At 38.0% G+C, this 25293-nt stretch overlaps 1 protein-coding gene across 6 annotated transcripts in view; it reads right to left on the bottom strand.

Moving 5' to 3' along the window:
* The window catches only part of Dscam2 (Down syndrome cell adhesion molecule 2), an 83467-nt gene that overhangs the window by 16301 nt on the left and 41873 nt on the right, over positions 1–25293 (bottom strand). For all 6 annotated transcript variants that reach the window (XM_066407037.1, XM_066407004.1, XM_066407020.1 and 3 more), the window contains exons 2-10: positions 13793–14119; positions 11954–12115; positions 11307–11453; positions 10014–10131; positions 9391–9506; positions 7315–7453; positions 7046–7248; positions 5181–5325; positions 40–191 (exon numbers count right to left, since the gene is read on the bottom strand). In XM_066407037.1, the coding sequence (XP_066263134.1) occupies positions 40–191; positions 5181–5325; positions 7046–7248; positions 7315–7453; positions 9391–9506; positions 10014–10131; positions 11307–11453; positions 11954–12115; positions 13793–14119 (1509 nt within the window). The remainder of the gene's footprint in view (positions 1–39; positions 192–5180; positions 5326–7045; positions 7249–7314; positions 7454–9390; positions 9507–10013; positions 10132–11306; positions 11454–11953; positions 12116–13792; positions 14120–25293) is intronic.

Below are 25293 nucleotides of genomic sequence, written 5' to 3'. Positions count from 1 at the left end.
TACTCGATTAACTAACACGACAATTCTATGCTCACTTACCGTAGACGTTAAGCCTGGCCGAATGTGAAGTTTTTCCAGCCCGATTTTCCGCCGTGCAAGTGTACTCGCCACCATCTTCCACCATCACATGACTGATGTTAACGTGGCTGATGACGTCACCGTGGACAGTCACGTACTGGCCGATAACGAAGCTGCAAGAATCGCGTTTTAGGTCACAGCAATCGATTGCGGAAAATCAAAAGTAATTAGCGAATAGCGACTGAAAACAATTCGCAATTTAATTTGCTACATAACTTTAATTGCCTCATGATTAAGCGTGGGCAGAGAAAGACGAACGGAGGATGCGGCTTCAAATCTGTTCTTTGCCCTTTGACGATCGATGTGTACAAGTAAAGGGTGCTTAAAAGAGAAATTTATAAAACTGGTCTGAGAGGAACAACTAATGTTCCTCCATCTAAAGGGCTAACCAAAAGTTATGGCTCTCATACCGGCTAGAAAGCTTAATGAAGACAAACCCAGGAACATATGGGGAGAAATATCAGCCCTATTAAGAAAGTAATTCAGACATGTTGGAGGGCAGTGTCAGTTTGTATTCATTATTTGGGTTCGACGCGATATTTGCGACGATATCCAGCTGAAAGGCGCTAAGCCGATCTTACGGGGCAACAGTTTTGCGACTGATTTGGCCCCATTTTTTGCAGGGGTCGTTCATTAGTGCGGAGCATCCGGACGGTGTCCCATTAGGGCCCGAATTTCGCGCTCCGCTGCCTGTTTTTTGCCTGGCCCTAACAACTGGGGCGGATGGGTTACACAGTTCCACTGTTTTACTGTTTGGTTTACTCTATTTTCCATGCCGTTCGTTACGATCCAGATACGGCAGGGGCGGCCCCGAAGGTGCTTTAGCTTTTTATCATTCCATAGGCATGGACGATTTATTCCGCGGAAGTTCCTGGACCACAGAATTGAAAACGTGATATTGATAAAGTTTTTTAAAATAATTATTTCATCTAAAAGAATTAAAGCATAACGACTTGATTCATTATTTTAAGTTTTTTTCATTTTCTACCAGTAAATGCCTTTTATTTTTCACACATTCTTAGAGTCGTGGAAAAATATCGTCTACGGCTCGAAATTGCTAACAACTACAACATTTTCGGTGATAAATATGTGAAACACTCTCAAACTTCCTTGTATTAACCCTTAAGAATAGTAATTTGATATTATATTATATATTTAGTAGTTGGCGAATTGTAATTGTATTTATTTGATGAGTTAATAAATACTGTTCGCGCTGAAAGCGTATGTACTGAAATCATTTAAACGCTGACTTCGCGACAATAGAATGAAAGATGATATACATTTTATCTTGAGTGCTTTTAACTTTTCTGTTATCCTTTTCCCTATAAAACTTGGCGCGAAGGGGAAAATATTGTAAAATTCGCAACCTTCTTCCATTTGTATAATGATGCGATTTCAAATGTTTTTCTATTAGTGCCTCGAAAGTAAATAAAAACACATTAACACCATAATCTGAAAAGCGCAGATTGCAGACTATCGGCAACAACAGCTCATGTTCGCATAGGCACTCAGTGAGTGTCAAAAACTCTTCACATTATCATCAACGAATGATAATATTGTTAATTTCTTACTTAAAATATCGAGTAAACGAAGTTCTGGCAGGTTTTTCTCAGATCTTTGGATATCTTTCCTTTATATTATATTTAAAGTCAAACAATATGAGCAAGAAATGAACAGCATTTCGTGCTCATTGTGCAACATAAAGAGTGATCATTAAGAAAATCGCAAATAGGTGTTGAAATCTTAGATGCATATGTCTTGGATAAGTTCATCTGCAATCTATTGTCAATGTCAGATATTTGATGGCTAATAGTGAATGACGTTAATCTACACCCTACATTTACAGTTCACCGCTAATTGCAAGTTTTTTTTTAACGACCGTTTATTACTATTACCGCAATCAAGTGATGACTGAATTCTGCTTTGGGTTGATCAGTGAACTGTAATCAGTGTGCAGTATTATTTTTCGCACGTGTTAGGTAAATAACTATTATCGTACGCATGTCAATTACCACCTCTTGACATTGCTCCCAGAGACTTTTCGCACAGACATATGTTACTTTATTTGCGTGCATTAAAATACTACTAGTAGCTCGCCAGAGATTATAGCAGAGAGCATAAACTAGTTTGATAGCCTGGATTTATTTGTACAGTTTTTCAAGGGTTGTCCAGATTCATGGAGTTTGTTGTTGTTTGCAATCACAAAATTAGGCAGGAAATCTTTCTTACTTTTTTAATGGGAAATTTTTCTATTTGAAATTTTATTTTTTTCGAATAGTTGTAGCTTGGAAAACTTGAAAAGAGGTTCAAACCACGTATGAAGAGGCCTTTCTTGACCTTAGAAAACCTCCAATTTTTTAATACTCCTACATGTTTATTTATTATTTATTATATTTTAAAAATTAAAACTATCAATATGTGACAAATTTTCCCAATTAGATATTTTTAAATAAATTGAATCATATTAAACACCAGACATTAAAGGTGAATAATTAAAGTTTAAAACGAATTGATGCCTCTGCATTGAGTCCTCACGTATTCGTCTGGGCAAAGTTGTTCATTTTTTTTAGACAGAATTAAGTCACATTGAATCAGTAAATTACATTCAGGTTCGGTAAAGGCGGCGTGTATGTGGTTCGTGCCTAGATTCGGTAACTAGTTACTTTTGAGGTGTAGCGTTAAGATTGACGAAAAACAATGAATGTTACAATGATACGCCTCTGTTACTATACTCTCGGCTGTTACAGCATTGTACCCTTAGCATTTTATCTTCGCATATGCTAGATATTCTGGGACCACAAAATTGCAAATGTAATATTGACTAAGCGACCGCGTTTATACTGGTGAGGCTTAACTTACGGAATACGTGCTCAATAAAATATTTCATCCGGCCATTTTAATGAGAAAAACCATCGAAGGCAGCTTGAGCTTCTTCCTAGTGATGTCTATTATTAAAATTTTCTATTAAATTCCTCGTTAAACGTTTATCCAATGCATTCCAACAACTCCATTTAGCTTTGCGGTATGACGTTTAATAGTCTTGTATTTCACTTCGAATCTCAAACCTAAAACTTGGCGATGCATGTTCGAAAATTGCACAAGCGAAAGCTTCAACTCAGAAAACTTTACTTTAGTTTGTTCACTCAGACATATTGCTTTGTTTTTCTGGACCCTGAGGAATGCAATAAATTCCAATATCCAACTTGTGGAATTGCAAACATCCTAAGTAGCGGAAAATCAAAATCCGGTCCAGATATGTAACTTACCAAGAGGATAATCTGGATAATTTCCAGAGAAACGATTAATTGAAACGAATGGATAATCCTTAATAAGAGGGCTAGTTTCATTTCTGCTAATTGTTAGATCGAGGGAAGGTCGAGAAGAAATATAGAAAAAGAAAAGGAAAAAAGGAAGATGAGAAAAACTGTTTAAAAATGTCAATGACCATTTGCTATAAGAAGGGAGCAGCGGCGATTAGAGATTCGCGCGCGATTACGAGACGTCTCGGTCTCGTAATCTCGCGAATCTTTAATTGAAAGAGGCGTTACTGGGGTCATGTCTTGATATGCAAGACCGAGAATTTTTTTTACTACTCCTAGCTACTAGGAGACCGAGATTTTTTATGTCTGTGTATCAGTATAAATCTCCGAGACTGAGACTGAGAAACTCTACCGATCGAGCTCGAGACTACACCAGTCTCGATCTCGATCGGAAGATAAGACTTTATTGACCTGTATCCGTTACTGTTCTTTCTTATTTTAGCAGTTCATTCTAATTTCCGAAAAGTTAGCAGAAATGGAGTTGTCCTAAAGTAAAGTCTCCAACTGATTCCAAATAAAGTTGCACTAAGTAAAAAAGTAGGTCAGTTCAAATAGTTCGAAAGTGAGCCAAAAATATAGGGCATCTTAGATTAGCTCATGTTGTTGCAAGCAAATGCTTGGTTCTGGTTATAGAAATAACATTAAATAATGAGTTTAGGTTCAAGTTAATTCACAGAATAGGACAGTTCAGGCTTCCTACTTGACCTACTATTAAGTATAGAACATTGGTAAGATTAATTGAGTAAATTAGACTAATTTGTTACAATATGAATGAAGTTAAGTTTTGCAAAGTCCTCGTATACTTTCACATCCATAAGAAATAGATTGGTCTCATGACATGTGATAAACGAATTTCTTATAAGCTAAAAGGATATACGAGGGCCAAATTCGGCAAAATCTAATTTAATTCATAATGAAATAAACGAGTCTTAAAAATTTAAGAAAAAATTCAGATCAGGTTAGTTTTTTTTATTTGTCTGCGACCCTTAGTTTCACATAATATTATGTTTCAGCTAATAATCTAGAAGAAGTGGACGTAGAATTGATTTATACAGTCTTGCCCCATTTTTGCTGAATGAGGCACTCATGGCTGCGTAATCCAAGGAAGTAGCGTCACCGCGATCTGTTACCTCTTATATGCACCCATTGGTTCGGCGCATGACCCATTTTTGGCAATAAAATGCCTCATAGTGACATTAAGTCACGTCGAGTTGCCGTTCAGAAAATGGGGCCCATTTTAGTGGAATGCTGGCAGTTGTTTACTACGTCCATTTCTTTTAGGTCGTTGATTTGAACATTCTCATTCTTTGACCCCTCGACTCCGATTCTGTACCGTGACGAGTAAAGCGGTCACTGGAGAATGATGTCACATCAACGTGAATTTGTTGAACGGTTGTACGTGCTAACGCTGTTTTGATAAGTCATTTTTTCGTTCTACGGGGAACATTCTACTCCTCAGAATACAGAATCGGACTTCTAAAGATGGGAGAATTCCTGAAAGTATCCCAACAACTTGTATCGACATGTTTTACCCCTTTCAATGTTTAATACCGCAATGTTGCGCCCCTGCCTTGCTGAGGTCGACCTCGTCGAGTATCTCAATGTAGCGCGACCTTTCCGTTTACGACTGAACTCGTAAAACACATTTCTGCCGGGAACACGGCACGAATATTGCGGATGCCTCTTCACCGCCCAACCGAATCCCCATGAACGGCTCCATTCTTATTGTTTATGGATCAACCTTCTCCATTAACGTACACGTCGAATTGTTTTTGGGCTTACCGTCCGTGACTCGGAAGCGGGAAACCATCTAGCAGCCAAGATATTTGAGGCGTGGGGTTGCCGGAGGCGCTGCACTTCAGGGACACTGCGGGGCCTGGTTGGAGGGTCTGCTCAATAAAGCTGTAAAGGAGTACTGGAGGAGCATCTGAAATAAAGTGGAATGTACGAATTATTATGACGACAAAAGGTCTTCAATTGTAACAGAAAATGCAAACATTTTGAGGGTAAGTGTTACCAGAAGAGGATGTTGGCGATACTGATACTTGCTTATCATTATTTAAGAAGGAAAGGAAGCAAATGTGCGAGAACAGACATTGAACGACACATTTCCAATTGTAGGTGAATATGGGAAACGTACCGTGCGGCTCTAAATTCTCGCCCCTCCACGTAAATTTTTTAACAAATTATTATTTCTATAAAATTCAAAAGAAGCATTAAATAGGACGAAAATTATCTTTTGAGGTTTATTTATTTTTCTAAATATTGCTACGTCACCGGTTGTGCAAAATGGCCAATTTCTAAAATTGAAATTTCAGTCAAGTGATACCTCAAATTAAAGGTATTTCAAAACCACATTTAATGGTGTAACGCGATTTAAAATCGATCGATTCGTTTTTGAAAAAAAGAGCTATATAATAGAAAACATAAATGTCATGGAAATTCGCACACAAATTCAGTTTCATAGTACATAAACAATAAAAAAAACGTGTTTGTTGATAGGAAATTAATTTAATTAAGTGGTCGAAATGGCTACCATTTTACTCTTGATAAAAATGTAACAAAATGTGAACAAAATTCTTATTTTACGTTAACAAAGGTTTATAGGTTAATAGATCCCCGAACTTCTGTAATTCGATGTTTTTATTGCACTAAAAAATTTTTTTTATTGTAGTAAAGAACTAAGCACAATGATCAGACTTGTAACTCTTAACAGAAAATGTGAGGAAGAATGTGGTTTCAATGGTTAAAAGCGGTTTTATCTTGGGGTCCTAATGGTCTCCACTTGTTCATCGCGCCACGCGACTCTGCATACAAAAACGTTTTGAAATATTTAAGAAAATATAAAAAAAAAGAAATTAAATATTCTGTATTTTGGAAACAAAACGTGTTCAACTCTATATTTATATGAACTTTTTTTTAGAAAAATACCTCAGCAATCACCCCTTAAAATTTTTCGCACTTATTTAGAAGCACCCCATATATGCGACCCTCTTGGTTCAATTTTTCTGAGAAATTTACAAAGAAACAGGGTATTGAGGTTATGGTGGTATATAAGTCTTGGTCAGATAGATTGGAAAAATAAATGAGTGAGGTCAAATTGTTGTCTAAGAACTTCAACGTTGTGCCATCCCGGTGCTTGGTTTGGAAAAGATTCCCGAGAGTCCCAAGGTAAAGAGAGTTTTCAGTAGTGTTTTTGGAAAGATAATAAAATCTTTCTTAACCCTTGATAGGAATGAAATCACAGTCGATGTGTAGGAGCTGGCGATTTTTTTAAGTGATCTCTTATCGTCTCTTATGGTGATGGAATGCTTTGGTAGATGTGACATATGGAAGGGAGTTCACGGTTTGTTCCAAACTGCGGTTCAAACATTGAATAATTTTATGGATAAATCCATTAAAATTCAAGCTTCCCGATGTTTGTCAGATTTCCAGAAATGTTTTTTCACAAAATATATGGTTACCAAACGCGGAAATTAAGACGCCCAAGAATGGCAAAACTTCTCTTAGAGCGAATTAAACCAACAAATCCCATCTGCTAATGTAATTCCCGGTATTATTAATATAGGAAGTTTCGAGGGCAAGTCTTGGACGTTTTCCCAATTCCAACGAGGGAATTAATGAGTCACGAAGGCAGCTGAACTTACCTCCTAATTGTAATTCTGAAGCCGCTTGCGCTGTGTCCCCCTCGCTCCTTCTCACGATGCACTGGTACATGCCCCTGTCCTCCCTGCCCACGTTGTTCACGATCAGAGTTTCGCTGGAACCACGTCCGGTACTCGGCAGCTGTCTACCATCCTTGTACCACGTAATTATTAAGGGGCTATCTTGTTTGGTGGACACCACACACCTGCCGAAAATTAGAAAACATTTTTAAAATAAGAGAGATGTGAGAAATTGTTTAAACTAGCAGTACCTGAACTCAGCGCTGCCTCCCATGTGAACGCTAAGCAACGGAGGTGATATTTCCACGTGTAGCTGAGTGAGTACCTGCAGGCGTATGTCAGCGCTGGCTTCGCCCCCCGCGTTAGCGGATGTGCACCGATAAACGCCTCCTAGAAAGTAGAGATTTTTTTGGTTTTCGGCAGAAATAACCGAACATCGTCGTGGTATTTAATTTCCTTTCTAACACGATAAGCTATCGCATAGCTCCCTCGCCCCATCACCGAGAAACTTGAGAAATAAAAGGGCCTCGCAAGAGACGGCGACGGTGATAAGGAGAGAAATTTTCCATTCAACTGCCGTAAAAAAAGGTTTTCCTTTTTACAAAAGGCTTCTGGTACCTAATTTAATCGATCACGGTAACAAAGAGTTCAATCAGACCTCGAGGTCGAGAAACGGAAAATGATTGCCGGGCTGTCTCGAATAAATACGAGAATTTTAGATAATGGCGCAGTGTTACAGAGTTGATTTGGGGGTGCAACCACACTGCTTGTGTCTTGGGGTTGCGTAGAAATCAAATTATTTACGTCTTACTGGGTTAGCCTTATGAATTAATCATATCTCTTCTTTACGAGATTATTATGGAGTCTTGAATTGGAGGCGCTGCCAATTACATGAAACGACAACAATTTTGAATAGCTTTTGCAGGGATCTATCTCGCATTGTTCCTAAAACAACAGCCAAAAACACAACTAAAAAAACATAGAAATTAAATGAGTCGTTTGAGGTTTTAAAGAACAGGAAGCTGGACCAAAGTCAAAAGAACGAAAGAGGCGTTAAACAAATCAGCAGAATATAACCGGCGAGAATGTAAATATCAGAATTGAGGGTATGAAAAAAAATTGAAAAAAAAGATAAAGAAATATTAGTAAATACTTGATACAAGGTTTGATGATGTAGTTTTCCGGGTGATCGAAGGTAAATGTTTAATTCTAGATATACTAAAAATTTGATTATACCTATTTCTACCGACGGTAGTTAACATGACTGGTCTTAGAAAAGATGATTGGTGGGGTTTCCAGTCTTTATATATTTTTAAAAAATGATAAATTACCTTTATTTTGCCGCAATTTTTACGTACGTAGATGTTGCTTTGTTTTTCTTATTGTTCCTGCCGCATGGACCACATTGATCATGTAATAACTCACCTTCGCTATCATAAAACTCATTTTCAACATCCGAACATTCAATAGGCATGTCGGTTATATTTTCCCAAAAAAAGACAGAAGATTCCTTTCGTTTGGCCATTTTTTGGGGCTGGCGATAATTATAAAAATAAGTTGAAACTAATAATAAGATAATATTTCTCTCTGTATTTAGTTTTCTTATTCAAGAATATATTTTCGAATTTTTCAGTATCCAAAGAAATGTTTCTTTCCAGTATTCTCAACAAAATTTCAGAACCGCCACACTTCAAAGAGAATCGACGACTGTCATCATATTTGTGTGTCATTATCGCCCGCATGTCATTTGCTTTGATCAAGCTGCACTTGCGCAGTATTTATAATTTATTACAGTTGCGCAAAACTCATTCCATCACATAGAAAAATGTACCAGTCATTTTGACTGGTTTGATATAAGTACCAATAATAATCAGAAATTTTTTGGTTTTGACTAAATACATAAAACTGACCATCTGATATTATTCATTTAATTATCGTTACAAGTGTCGTGGCGTTGTTTAAAAAAAAATTAAGCTAAAGTAGGAGTTTAAAAATAAAATTCCAAAACCAGTCATTTTGATTGGTGTGGTAAATCTAGTGTTAATAAGCTTAGATTAATACAATACTGATTTTTACAGAATTCGCAACAGCAGTAGAAATAAGCAGAATTAATTCAAATATACGATTCTAAAGAACGTTGAACACGCCCAAAATGACCTAAAATGCAATTGTGAGGCAACTTTTATTGTATTTCCAGGAGAGCAATTTCATTGAAATTTAAGTTGCAGAAACAGTCGAGAATTCATCTTTTCCGGCACGATAAAATATCTGGTTACTACAAAAGTAACAAAAGGAAAAACCCTAAGGTAGTAATGAAGTCTACTTACCGTCCTCCGAAGTAACTGCTTCGATGGCCAGCACCGGACCCAATTGCCTGACCCTGGGACCGGGCATAATGAGGCTCGGTTGGTCAATTCCGTCTTTTCCCACATAGGAGTACCACCTACGCAAAGAAATATTACCAAGGACTACCGCATAAGAAAATAAAAGTAAAATACATCGTAAAGCTCCCGTTTCCAGATCAAAGAAGCGTCCTCAATCGATGCTCATTAGGCCCGATTCGGAAGAAGCCTTTGAAGGCTTTTTTGCCGCTTTGAATCGAAACCCAGGTTCATTACGATCACAAAGGTACAAGGTATTTGAGGAGAAATGTGTCATTTTTTGTTTTGTTTCAGAGAATTCCCGGTCGGGGTGGGGGGTAGGGGGGTAAGGGTAATGTTATTCAGATTAAATCCTCGCCCTTTATCCATAAAGCAATCGAATCGCGATTTAACCAAATCTTGGGGATTTCACCTGTTTTGTGGAATTCCGCTGTGTATTTCCAAAGGCATTTGAATTTTTCATATTTATGGAAATTTATCGGACGCTCCTCGTTCGCATGCGAAATCCCCGGATTAACTACGGGTTTAATCCAATTATTGTTGTATGGATTTTGCTTAATGATGCTCACCGGTACTCTGGAGAGGGACACCCTTGAGCAATGCAGATTAAGGCGGCGCCCTCGTCTTGGGCCACCGTAACGGTTCCGGAACTTTCGACGATTATTGGGGCGGCAATTCCTCGGTGATCTAAAAATGAAACAAGTGGTAATGGTAAAACTGGAACAACTGGGAAGCGTTTATTAGATTTTCATTTTCAGCTAGGAAAAGCATGGCTTCTTTGTTCTTTGCTGAATCGTCATCGTCGCCATTATGTTTTGTGGTTAAGACGTCATGTGGTTATTATGACGTTATAATGATGACGACGTTACCGTCGTCATCCACGTTGGTGTTTTATGGTTATGGTCGCCAAGCAAACGAATGCCAAATGAAACGCCACCGCTCATCTTATGCTGCAACACGCCTTATCTCCACATTTTACAGTTAATTGATGTTTAATTTAGGTAAGTCGTTGTTATTTTGTCAAATTTAGTTCAGTCTTGCAGGAGGCAAAAGCCTGTATACACTGTGGTTGCGAAACACTTATAACCCGCACGTCCTAGATTTTAACTTGTTTGGGGTCATAATAATGTGTTTCACAATCTTGGTGTATAATATGCTATTTCGCGCCGCCATCTAAACGGTTTCTAGTCCACAACAGCGATTCTTATTTGCACATCCACCCGAAACTATTTCGATTCTTGAATAATTTTCAAACTTCTCGACCGATTTTTTTGCTCGGTTATAGATCAATTACAGTGGCACGCGACACGACCTCTGACCGCTCCGGAGGAATCTAGCGCATTCGCACAGCGTCGTCCCATAGGAGCTTTTCCTAACGGTACCAAAGGAAATGTTTTATTTTTATTAATGTGTGGCCGTTCCTTCGTATATTGAAATGAATAGCAAGAAAAATGGGACCAGTTTCGTAAAAGCCTCACCATATTTCGCGAAGCAAAAAAATTCGAATTTAATTTCGGATGATGTTTGCCATTCTTTTTGTTACACTCAGCCTCAGAAAATGTGCAGAAACAACTTGCCGGGGGCACGGTCAATGCCCCATCCGTTTGAGAAATAATCGTCGAAAACGTCACAAAAGACGGAACGTTTTCCGTTTCATTTTTAAGTAGTAATCCCCGGGGCTAAACAATGCAGGAGTGTCGGGGCCAGGGGAGTCTCATTTTCATTCCAGAGTGGAAACCTTTGGAGACGCGTTATTCAGCAAAGCAAAGCAGATTTTTTTCCATTTGCAAGTTCGTTTTGCCCCGGTAAACAACGGGAAAGCTTTTCCGATAATTAATGTAGAAGCAAAAAATGAAACTTACCTGCGATCACAACGTTGGCAGCACTGCTGACAACCATTTGCCGGCTCAGCCTGTGCATGGTCCGGCAACGATATGTTTGGAACTGATCGCTGAATTCCAAATTGTGGATGAGAAGCTCCCCCGAAGGTAACTGGTGGAACTTGCCATCTGGAACAATGTGTATTAAAACTGGCGCTTTTTACAAAACAAACGATAGTTTTCCAGATGGAAAAACGCGCACAAAGCGGCCGCTTGTTTTCAACTAAGGGCGGGGAGCAATTAAAACTCCGATAGATTTGAAGTAGCAATTAAAATAAAAACTGGGACAAAGTCTTTTTAATTAAAAATTCGGCCCCGAATCTTTCGGCTCAAGAAGTTCCTTCTTCGTCACAACGACCCCCCTCGAAAAACTGCTAATACAATGATAGTTGATTATAATATACGAGGCGGCGTAAACACATTAATGTCGCTACTTTATCGTTAAAATAGAAGGCAAGATGAAAACATCCCGCGGATCGATAAGTAATTTTCTCGTCTGCACCGAACCCATTATGAATTTTATAAGCATTGTCCGCCGTTATTAGCGCTTTTTAATTAAAAAATGAACAAAGTCGACATTAAAAACACTAGCCCCAGAGTTAATGAGAATGAACGTGAAGCAAACTTACCCCCTTGCAACGACGGGTAAATGTAGAAACTGGGTTCCTGCACCCACGAAATTATTCTAACTAGATCTCTAACGAAGTTTGGCACTTTACATTTCACTACTGCTGTACAGCCCCGCGCGGCGGGGACCACCTCTACTTCAACTTTAAATGATTGCGTTACCACTGAAAAAGAAGTTTAATTAAGTTCAATCAATTCCTCACCGTTCAATCAAGCCAAAAATTTATTTTTTCAAAAATCAATGACAAGCTTTTCTTTACCAATTTGTTCTTCGAAAGAAAGCTCTTTAACTCAACAACCTTAAACCTGCCCTGACCATGCATCTTTATTGGAAATTATGGATGTTTTTCTGTACTGTAAGAAGATTTGGAAAATGCGATTTTTCAGAAATTAGTTTTCTAGTTGATATTTTAATGGAGTTTCAAATTGTTGGAAATTTGGCCTTCGCAAAAGTGATTTCCAGCTCAGCCGGGTGTGGATAATCTGGAAGTTTAAACTTTTTGAATATTTGGTATTTGAAAAAGAGACTTTTTGCTCAATTTTCACATTTTTAACGAAAAGGTTTTGCGGGAAATACCTATGGCGCACTAGGACGATGACATCGCTTCTAAAGAAAAACAAATAAGTTTTATTAAACATCCTGCATAGACAATTAAGTTAATTTTTGCAAGATAATTTAATTGAATGCTCTGAAATGGTTTGCCCGTATTGAAAAAATACCCCGTATATTCAAATTATAATTTAATTCCTCAAGAAAATTGGAAGGTTTCAAATAACGAGGAGAAAAGTTCAAGCCGCAGTTTTTCATGTTACATCTGTTTTTTTCTCAATGGTTTTAATTCAAAGGCCTCATAAATGGTGGAAGTTTCAAGTATTTAATAAAAAATAAAAAAATAGAATTTTAGACCCCACTGAATTTCTCGTTATTTGAATTTCTCGTAAATGATTGACGAGTGTACTAGCCTCCACTAACCTTAATTAAAACAGGTTATACATGCAAAAAGGTAAATAATAACGACTCGGTATAGAAACGTTAAGAGCTCCTCTGGAACATTAAGAATTCTTCAGTAAAGTACAGTAGGCGATGTCATGAATGAAGTACGTATTTCCAAGTTCAGGCTCGCAAACAAGGTGGTCGCGTTTAGGAGAAGTAATAGTTGTGCAACAATTTTGCAACTGTTTAAAATTCAAAATAAAAATTATGTCGACATCCACATAATCTATTTGAATGGTGGCCTGTCATACAGTAGGAATTCTTACAGTGGCACAGCTGTTGCCCCTGACGAATCCGGCCGTCAGAACCAAGTTCAAAAATTTTGCGTCATATTTGCCCGGTCTAATATGCATGCAGGCGGCCTGCTACGAGGCAATTCTTCAGGACGAATCACCAATCGTCGCCACCTGATGGCGCTGAAGGTCTCACTGCCCCCAACTAAATTAACCGTGCGATATAAAATGAGAGCATTTCGCTCCGGCATACGGTAGTTCCTGGCTGACCGCCAAACCGAAAACCGAGCAGATGATAAAACAGTCATTCTAATGGGTAAGATAGTAAAATGTTTAGTTGAAATTGGTAATGGTAATTTCCTTATATGTTAAAACATTTTCGGGTATGCATATATGAATAAGGATTACAGCTCTTCCTCGTTTGGCCAAATAGGAAGTACTGCTGGATTGTGTACTAAATCACTGAGTACTGCACTATCACGAGTTTGCACGCCGTATATCGAAAAATTGCTTGGACAGGGGATTTCGACATCATCTATTCAACAGTCTACTCCCTTTATTGAGAATCTGAACATCAATCTGGTGGGACGTTAATGCGCTAAACATAAACTTACCAGCCCTAACTTGAACATCCCTGCTAACGATCCGGCCCACTGTATTGGAGGCCACGCACCTGTACACCGTACTGTGAATGTCCTGCCTGTATGAGGCGGCCGGGAAGGGCATCAGGAACAAGGTTCCGTTTCTGAGCACCCTACGCACCCCAGCTACGTCGCCCACGGAGGTACCATCCACGCTCAGCCAGTCGATGGAGGGCTGAGGACTGCCAGAGGCCGAGCAGTCTAACCAGCCCCCGGTGGAGTTGGAGAACTCTAGCCGAGACGGAGGCTCCATGACGAAGGCCGGACCTCGAAGGTGGGAGTCGAAGCCTTGGGCATTGGCTGAAAGCCCGAGAAAAGAAGGTGTTACAAATAAATAGCGAAAAGTTAGAGGAATTTGTGATAATTCGCACTTCTTTGATACAGGGTGGCCCAACGAAAACTTTCAACTTAATTTTCAGTATTTAAATATGTAAAAACGCTCGGACTAATCGATTTTTGATTCGAGAGGACAATTTTTTATTGTATTTTCAAACATTCAACTTTAGTTCCTGAACAGGGATGATAGTTACCCACGAAATTTTTAATGAGAAACAGTATTAAATGGTACTTCATTTCAACGGTAGTTGTGCTCTGATTATAATCTACAAGTATCAAGTCACTGCCATTACCCCCGTTTATATGACAGCTTGTCAAAGTCTGTGAGAAAGTCACAATAAGAGTTGCAAACTTTAAAATGAGGGTAGGAAGTCCTTTAAAAAGTGAGATATCGCTCAACGGGGGTGATTTTTACCCATCAAATTTAAAAGGGTATGATGTATTTTTATTTGTAACGTTTTTCTTGAAAAACGATGATAGATGGAAAAAAGTGTTCAGATTACTTTTTTGATCACTTTATTAAATGTGGGAAATGACCGTCATTTACCTTCTCACGATAAAATAAATTTTGTTTAATGTATATGTGTATATGTAAATAATGTGTTGTTCACTTAAGTTACGTAACATTTCGGGTGAAATTTGGTGGCATTCATGAAAATTAATCTATGTCAAATCGATTCTGTGATGTCCCTCTTTTAAATGTCTTCGTACCCGCACTTTGAAGTTTGTAGCTTTTATTGTAATAAATTCCCCACAAACTTTGATAAGCTGTCATATCAACGGGGATAATGGAAGTGACTTCAAACTTGGAGGTTATAATCAGAGTACAACTACAGTTAAAATGAGATATCACTCGACACTCCTTCCTATTAAAAATTTTGGAGGCAGCTGTTCAGAGGTTGAAGTTGAGAGGTTGAAAATGCAATAACAAATTATCTCCCTCGAATCAAAAATCGACAAAAATAGATTCGAGAGTTTTTACACATTTTCGTTTTAAATACTAAAAATCGAGGCGCAAAGTTTTCGTTAGGCCACCCTATATTTCTTCCAGTCGGGCAGATCATTAGGTTTTGACTACACGTACTACTTTCAGAAACTGTACATTCGGAAAGTGGTGTAGGTAATCAAAAAGGATTTCTTATCGTAATTTTTGTTAAACCATTGAAAAATAAGACACGTTGTCTATTGCGCGGCTTTTTGTAGTAGTACTATACAAAAAAATCGGAACTGCTATCTATGATTCCGGGCACAGGGTGAGCTAAATCCAACGTGCGCATCGTAAAACAATCTATTTAAATAGAACATAAACATTGCTTTAATAGCAATTAAATTGTTCTGTATGTTAGAAATTACAATGCTCCTTTGTACTCATGCTTTCGAAAAATGAACGTTCTGTGCTTTATTGCAGTGTGGAGTGGGCATCCAATCCCTTGAAAACCGGCTGTGGCCATCCCAAAGAGTACAGCAGATATTAATACCTACACAAACAGAAAGAAATAAAGTCGCTGACACCCCATAAAGAAACCTGCCACCCTATCTATATTTATTTTAAAAACGGGCTTGCGGGAAATAAGAAAAAATGAGAGGAAAAAAGGAAAATCCCCATTCTGTGTGTTCTGGAGCGTTTAGGCATTCCGTTTTACCCGTTTCCAGAAATTCCGATTCCGCTTAAATATTCATAAGCACTTTACCTGGAATGTTGCACTCGGGTGTTGGAAGCGGCCATTACGCCTCTTTTATTCGTTCCGTTAATTCAGTTTTAATTACTATCGATTGAGGGATACAGTCAAGATGAGTTTCTTCCCGAAGAAATCAGAAACGATTTGCTGATGGATGGAAGAAAAGCGGAACTCGAGGAGAGTGTCAGGAATGTCAATATTTAACACTCGAAGAGTCACCTGAGACAGACATTAGCACGCTCGGTTTGTAAAGGATGCCCCAAAAATATACCGATAAACTTTTAAGGGGCGGTGGGGGACATCAACACAAACTTTTTTCTTTAATAAACATATGCCCGCAAAAGCGTCGTTATGGCTGTAGAGCAAATAAAATACTTTAAGTTATACGAAACGATCAAATTAATTCTTGATTTAATTGGACGCCACTGTTTTTATTAGGTGTACAACTTTGCTTCCGCCGTTTTTGAATAGATGTATGTAGCGGTAAGTAATGATCGAAATAAATAACCCCATGTGGGCATGCAGGAGCCTTGGGCACCTGTTAACATAACCTCATAAAAATATTAGTCTATTTGTGTCTTCATCATAAAGTTATTCGCAATTGAAAATGTCAGTGTACGAGCCAAATTCTCGTCATTTGCGGGAGGTTTTACTTTTCTGCTTCAATATGAAGAAATCTGCTGCTGAGGCTCATCGAATGCTCTCAGATACTTATGGGGAAGCCACTATTAGTGAAAGGACATGTCGTGAGTGGTTTCAGCGCTTCAAGAACGGTGATTTTCACGTCGAAGACCAACATAGCGGTGGAAGAAAGAAGGTTTTCCAAGATGCGAACTTGGAAGCATTACTTGACGAAGACTCGTGTCAAAGTCAACAAGAATTGGCACAATCATTGGGAGTGACTCAACAAACAATCTCAAAACGCCTCAAAGACATGGGAATGATTCAGAAGCAAGGATATTGGGTGCCGTACGAGTTGAAACCAAGAGATATTGACAGGCGTCTGTTCGCTTGTGAACAGTTGCTTGCAAGGCAAAGACGGAAGGGATTTCTGCATCGTATTGTGACTGGGGACGAGAAATGGGTTCATTACGATAATCCCAAACGCAAAAAGACTTGGGGATATCCCGGCCATGCTTCCACGTCGACGGCCAAACCGTCTATTCATGGTTCCAAAATCATGCTCTGTATTTGGTGGGATCAACTCGGCGTAATATATTATGAGCTGTTACAACCAACTGAAACAATCACAGGTGCTCTTTATCGAACCCAATTAATGCGTTTGAGCCGAGCATTGAAAAAGAAACGGCTGCAATACAACGAGAGACATGATAAAGTGATTTTGCAGCACGATAATGCTCGACCCCATGTTGCGCAAGTGGTCAAGAAATACTTGGAAACATTGAAATGGGAAGTCCTACCCCACCCGCCATATTCTCCTGACCTAGCTCCTTCTGATTATCACTTGTTTCGATCCATGGCACATGGGCTAGCTGACCAACACTTCCGGTCTTATGAAGAAGTAAGAAATTGGATAGAATCGTGGATCGCTTCAAAAGATGTCCAATTTTTTCAACACGGGATTCGTATGCTGCCCGAAAGATGGGAGAAAGTAGTGGCCAGCGATGGACAATACTTTGGATCCTAAAGGTATAATTAGTTTTTTACAATAAAATCGCGAAATTCGGAAAAAAAACGGCGGAAGCAAAGTTGTACACCTAATAGTTGAACAGTTTTTGTTTCAACTACGTTTGTCGGGGAACACAAATATTTATCATCACAATTAAACATTCCAAAGATGCCAATTTTAAAAGTCCAGTAGGTGAGATTATGATTGGTACATTATGATTATCCAGTCGATATTGAAAATTTCATTTTGTTAATTTTTAAATTAAAATTTGTAATGAAAATGAACTTTAATTTCTCATTTGAAGAACTTACCGATATGCACAAATTAATTGGAAAAGGGGGTCTTGCAGCTTGGCCCGCGCGTTCTCCTGATCGCAACACCTTGGATTTTTTCCTTTGGGGGTTATTTCAATTTTTTTTACGAAACGTCTATTCGTAATGAGGAACATCTCTTAGTAGAATAATGGTCAGTTACTCACATACAGAAGCTATTCCTGGAATTTTCCAAAGGGTCTGCAAGTCAATGAATCGACGGTGGAATCTTTGTATTGAAGCAAATGGTCAACATTTCGAACAATTACTGTATGCCATCGTTTATCGATCAATAAAATAACGTTTAATACGAACAAAAACTGATTGTAATGATCAAAACCATGTTGCCTTTTTTCTGCTCAAACGGTTCATTTGTAGGTATATGTTTATTTAAGAAAAAAGTTTGCAATGATATCTTCCGCTACCCCTTAAAGTTGTCAATATATTTTTGAGGCACTTTGTGTACCGGACGACGTCATTTCTCGAGTTGTAAAACTTTGAAACTACAAGAGAAGAACTGATTTTCGCTCGAGTTGGTCCACATTTTCCCATATTTGTATCATCTTATCTGATTTCACACGTCACTGAGTCGCGTCGCGTCTTTCTTCGCCCGATTGGCTGCCCCTGATCGACAAAATCGCTGAATCTCGACTTTTTAGTTGCCGCCGGCATTAGACGTGCGTTGCACGTCGATCAGATAAATATTCCAAAAGTGAAAACTTCTTCCGGAAGGAGAAAAACTCAAAACTTGCAAAATCGGCTTCGTTAATACGTTTCGTGTCCTTCGCCAAGCTCCTGTACAAATTCAACAAGTGAACGAGGAAGATTAATGGACGCGCCCGAAAGTTTCCATTGCTCGAAAAGGGACAAACTTTAGTCGCGGCCCCCTGAATAAGCCAGCCAGTCTTAAAAGTAATGTCTTTCCCCGCAATAAAACCTTCGTCGGCTAATGGGCCGAAACAGAAACGTTTTGTAACCAACACACATAAAAATGCCGGGGAAAAAATACTTCATTCAGTATTAAGATCCTTGGTAAGAGGAAATCCATTAAGCAAACGGAGAGGGAGACAAGAAGAAAGAGTTCTTTTGTTAATCGTGATTGCCACGTTGATGTTTCAGTAGATTAAAGTCCAAATTCTATCTTTGGAAGCACGTCCAGTTGTCGAAAGGAATGGGGGCTGGTTTAAGAGGAAACGTGTTAATTGAAAACCTTTCAGATTTTGAGGTACAAAGGAAACTTCTTTGCACAGAGTAAATCTGATAACCCCTTTTGTTTGTACTACTGAAATGTTGAAAATTAAAGAGAACAATTACAGATAACCGTGTATCCATGGTAACATTTCAAAATAGTTCCCAATTGATCACAATTATGAATAGCTTCAAAAGTTTCGCATCACCTTGATTCTTGAATAATTTATGATGTGCTGCAAAAAATAGATGAAATATTTATTTGTGAATTGTCATTAAAAATGAATTATTATATTATTAAATTTTAAACCATAAAAACAATTTTTAAAGATAAAAACTGAAATTTTCACTAAAAGTTTTTACAGTAAAAAAGAAATTAATAGCGGGTATTTCCACCCTCGGCATCAATGCAAGCTTAAAGACCTCGCTGCATGTTTTGAACAAGATTAGCTATAGGATCTTAAGGAATATGGTGCCATTCTTCAGTAGCAGCAATAAAACGCTCTTGAATAGTTCTGGGAGGATTTCTTTGATAGTTCACAGCTCTGGAAAACATATGCCAAGCATGTTCTATAGGGTTCGTGTCAGGCAACAAACAGGCCTATCTAAATGGTCGATTTTTTTATTTTCAAGGTAATTATTTACTACCATAGTACGATGAGGACCGGCATTGTCGTCTATGGAGACAAATCTGTCATTAACAGCCTCTCACCATAGTCTGACACATGGATTCAGAATGTCCCTAATATCGCCTGCCATTCTCTCTTGAAAATGAATTAAGTCGGTGCACCCGTCGGACATTATACCAGCCCAAAACAGGAAACTATTGGAGGTACGGGATGAGCGTTGGCAAGCTCTTGTTGGTTCTCTGCAAGTTTGAATTTGGCGGCTATCGTTCACCAAACGAGTTCTGGTCTTATTACAAAAAAAAGCAAAATTTAAAAATCTTTCGGAAAAGAGTATGTACTGTTCAGCCCTTTGCAATCGACGAAGCCTGTGTTGATATTGTAGCCGAGGAACTCTTATTGGTCGACGACATTGCAAACCAGACTGAATGATTCGTCTTAGTGCTGAACAAGAAATAGCAACTCCAAGTGTATGTCTAATTTCCCTTCGAAGCTTTGGTATTGCCATAATAGGATTTCGCCGAATTGTTAAGTGTATATAACGATTCTGTCTTTGATTAGTAACACGCCTACGGCTACTTCTGGGTTTATCTTGCACAGTGTTAGTCTCTAAACAGCTATTCCATATGCGAGAGGCGTCGCTTTGAGAAACTCCTGTTCGCTCAGCTACAAACCTCTGCGAATGTCTTTCTTCCACTAAAGCCACTATTCTTGTACAATCAATGTGTTGTATTACTTGGCGATTCATAGTTTTACTTTGAACTCTAAAATGGTACTAGCCCATACCGTCAAAATAGACCTCGAATTCCTTATTCAAGAAAAAAATATGTAAAAATTTTTTTATCAATACAAAAACAGTATCGTTGTTAATGATAAACCATAATTATGAAGATAACAAGAAAGTTTTTGTTGCAAATTATTTTGAAACAGAAAAATCAGGTGGTGCAAAACTTTTGAAGCTATGTGTATTTTATACTACCAACAATGTATTTATTTTCCATCAAGCCATACTGTGATGGTTATTACATCACTAAAGGTGACGAAGTCGAGTGAGCTTCGCGTCCCTCGTTACTGACTAAAGCGGCAACTGAAGAGTCCGACGTATTTATTTATGCCTCACAATGGTGGGGATAAACCATTGCTGAATTCTCTCTTGAATTCTTATGTGTCACAGCCAAACATCCGCTTCTACGGTTCGCAAACCCTCATTGATCGCTCAGGTAGAGTTTCAATAACTCCTTTTTGTTGGCCTTAGTAACGAATTGAACAATTCAGATAAAAGTCTGTGATAGCCGTACATCAACGATAAGCTGCAATTGCAAACTTTACCTCCGAAGAACGTTTTTGCTAACTTTGATGTCATTCCCTTGCTCACGATGGTACTGGTTAGAGAAGCAATGGACTACATAGAATGGGGAACTCCACAAAACATAAACAAATTATTTCGACATTTCTTTATCACCATATTTTCTCAATGGAAGGGTGAGCGGTTCTTACAGTCACAAGAGCCAGCTCGATTCAGCAATTCAGCTCACTCGGAATATTTCTATTTAAAAGTAATGTCGGGGTGGTCAAAGTTGCTCCTGAATAGAATCAGTGTGCCCCGAGGTTGCATAAATAGTTTAATTGCGACTGTCCAGAGACATCTGCTGATTGTACCTCCGTAGCGAACTGAAAAGGTCTCATTAATCCTCCTGGCTGTTAACTTTGGGGCGAACACATGCACAATTACACTGCTTGACAATTAAATTATTGTCGCTGAATGAGAAATTAAAATAAAATTTCATTTATACAAGGCGTTTCAGAATAAGTCTGCCAATTGCTTGCTGTAGGTTCCTGTGACCAAAATAAGAAAAAATGTTCATACGAACACGGATTTGTTGTCGCTTCCGGCCTGATGAACAGGGTGACAAAAAATAATAATTTTTTTGGTTTTTCCCTAATAAGTCCGTTTCGACATCAAAGGTTTTTGTAAAAATTGGGGAGCGTAAAATAGTTGTAGAAACACATCTTTCAAGGGGAAAACAATGTTTTTAATATCACCAGTGGAGTCGCCTTTGATGTGGCCCTAAACACTTTAAACAAAAAATATGATACGCCACTGGTTAAAAAAATAAAAATAATTTTCTGCATGCTTAATATTTCTATGGAAGAAAGGTCACTTGAATATTTTTCATGACATTAACTGTTTTCATAAAAAAAAAGCATTATTTGCTAACTAATATTAAAACTGCAGGACTAAATTAGGTGCTTATAAAAGAACGATTTATACGACGAAAATATTGAAAATATCATTCCCCTGCAAAAATGCATGCCTCGGTCCTTTTGCGCATATATCGTGCACTATTTGAAAAATTTCTAACGCATTTTTTATTGCGCCAAACGGATGAATTAGGCCATTAATCAATAATAGATTATTGCGTTTTATTTTCTTTCATGAAAACGGTTAACGTTCTGAAAAACGTTCGAGGCTTTTTTTTCACAAAAATATAAAGAATTCAGAAAATTATTCTTACTTCTTTTTAAACCAGTGGCGCATTATATTTTTCGTTTAAAATGGTCAGGGTCACATCAATGGGGACGCCACTGGTGAAATGAAAAACATTTTAATCCTCTTAAAAATGTGTCAGTACATCTATTTGACTGTCCCCAATTTTCTTAAAAATATTTAATGCCGAAACGGACTTATTAGGAAAATACTAAAAAAATTATAATTTTTTATCACCTTGCATTTCAGACTAGGAGCAAAAACGAAGTCGTATGATCGTATAAACTTTATTTCTCATTTCGGTCACAGGAACCTAGAGTTAGCAGTGGGGGGACTCATCCTGAAACACCCTGTATATGTAGGGGCACTCTTTCATTCTAGACCTTTCGACGCTTTACGCAACAAATTTTTACAATTTGTTCGTCTCTTTTCTTCTTTTTGCGTCATCGTATGGATTACTTTCCAATTTTCGTTGCCACCAGCCGTTCATAAACTTTTAGAGGTGCTATTAAGATCTAATAATAAGACGAACGTTTATCCAAACCCCATTCCCGGACCAAATTGAATTCCGCCACACTTTCTAGTGCACGTTTTTACTGCTTGCATCAGACCGATAATCCCAGAGCTCATTTCTCATCGTATAGATCGTAAAATATTTTCTTCCAATAACGCTTCAAGCGGAGGAATATTGTGTATTTCGTATAGAAGTAACGAATTACCCGGGGAGTTTTGCTGAAGGGCGCTAAACCCTCCTGATGAAAGGAAGATAAATGGATAATCGTGTTATGATGGTTACTAATAATATCCCTGCAGATTAACTTCCTCCGGCTTTTGGTCTTTGTTTTTATTCAGAAAGTCTGGATTCGGGGCGTTAATTTTGGGGGTAACTGCGCCAAGGGACTTCAACTTCTCCTGTAAACTCCACGAATATTACTCTTGAGGGCCAAGTTTCGGCTTTCTACAATTGCTGCTTCGTTTATCACGTGGTTTAACCTTAAATATTATATTACCACGAGCATAGAAACCTAAATTGGACTCGTGCCCTTTTGAAATACATTTTAATGAATGCAAGTCGGTGAAAAACCTGCTCTTCTGACCAACATTTGCGCTGATTTCCTGGCAATGGCCCTGTTTCCTGGAACTGAAATTATTCAGCTGCATGCCATTTTGGAATTCTTTGTTTTGTATATTCACCTTTTACAACTACAACGAACGCTTGTTTTTCTGTAATTGGGCAAATACATTTCGATGCAATTCAATAGATGTTTTCAACAGTTCTCCGTTTCTACACAGTTTTCAATCGATATTCGCTCGTAACAAAATATATGTTTTTCAGGTTTAGTGGAACAGATGAGCAAATGGAAATATACATACAAAATTGTTTATCTCCCGTAGCTCTTTGCTAGTCACCCATAGGGAGGTCAGTGATGAAGGAAGATGTCGAGAGAAGAAAAGGGTACCGGAAAACGATCTTTTTTGCCCGGTTGGTCAATCGACCCAATTAGAATTTTTTAATACTATCGGACATTCCTTCAGTGGTGAGTTCTGGATTGCTCAGTTTCAGACCCAACTCATCAATTGCGATTATTACAATAATGTCAGGACATCTACACAGCTGGGCTATGGAATCACAGCAACGCTGTCGCGGGAGGGAGTTCCCCACGGGAAAATTTATTATTATACATACAGGGTGTCCGGAAATAACGTTGAAATATTTTGGTAGGTGATAGGTTAGAGATGATTAAAATAATAAAAAAAGTTCTTATAAAATCCCAAGAACTGTTTCTTAAACGGTCTAGAACTCCCGAAAAAAGGACTCTGAAGATGGTTTTTCGCAATATTTTCGAAACAGTTTGCTCTAAAATTATGAAATTCGATATGCTTTGATAAGTTGGAATGGGAAAACTTTTCTGTATTAATATTTGCAGATTTTAGTCAGAAACGTCACATACAGGGGGTCTCTCAATGCATCCTTGAATTTTTTCTTCATGGATTTCGATGTCAATATAATCGTGCATCGCTTCATAAAAATCCATTTTTCTGGAAAACGGTCTATCCTAACGAGATGAAATAGGAGGACCGTTTTTATTTAAAAATACTTGCAATTCAGTAATTTAATTTCAAAAATTAAGAAATGTCACAAACAAAAAAGTTAGGGCAACATTTACATTGAAGACGATGTTGCTGTGTGACGCCTCTGATTAAAATCTGCAATTATTAACAAAAAAAAGTTTTCCCATTCCAACTTATTAAGGTATACCGAATTTCATAAATTTAGCGCAAAGCGTTTCAAAAATATAGCAAAAAAGCTTTCAGAGTTCCCCCTTTTAGGGGTTCTAATTTCTCCAGAAGCAATTTTTGGAGTATACTTATAAGAACTTTTTTTTTATTATTTTAACCTCTAGAATTACCCTCCAAAATGTTTGAACGTTATTTTCGGACAGCTTGCATAGCTTCCCTCTATTGATAACACAACTAAATTTGTGGTTTATTTCTACGATTGAGGTAAATAAAAACAACACATACATAGACTTGGAAATCGCAGACCGTAAATTAATGAACACGATGAGTCATGTGTGCATGCGCGAATTTTATTGGCTCGCTGGAGTGTGCAAGTACACTTTGCACTTCACAGACTTAAATATAGGGAACCAAAACTCATGGAACTAGACAATTTATGAAATAATCCTTTTGCTGCATTTGGAGTGTCACTACACTAATGACTGTCACTATCACTTACTGATGAAGCCATAAATTTTGTCTTTAAAAGATATTTCCAAATTAGTCCATAAATGAATGGAGGTATGCTTCATAGGAGCATTGAGAAGTAAAATCAATGGAACCAAGCAATTTAAAAAAATGTCTCGAAGAAAACGCTTTCAAGACTTACCATTTGCTCCTCCCTCAAAGGATTGTTTGATTTCAGTAAATTACTATACTCTTACCTCACGACCTACCAGACCCTTATATTTCAAAGAATTTCTCCCTCGTTAATTGTTTAAAATAACTTTTAGATACCTATGTTGCCTCCATATCTACGAATACATTGCCCGGGGTAAGGGATTATTTTCGGAAAATTTTTAACTTCTCTTCGATGTCCTTAGATGTCTTAACTTTTCTTAGGTGTCGTTTTTCGAACTAGAAAAAGTAAAAGGATTTTAGAACAAAAATAATAATCGAGCATTTCCATTTTATTTAAACACACCGTACCTTATG

The sequence above is a fragment of the Euwallacea similis genome, chromosome 1 (genome assembly GCF_039881205.1).
Source record: "Euwallacea similis isolate ESF13 chromosome 1, ESF131.1, whole genome shotgun sequence".
Taxonomy (NCBI): Eukaryota; Metazoa; Arthropoda; class Insecta; order Coleoptera; family Curculionidae; genus Euwallacea; species Euwallacea similis.
This window is presented reverse-complemented; position numbering and strand designations above follow the sequence as displayed.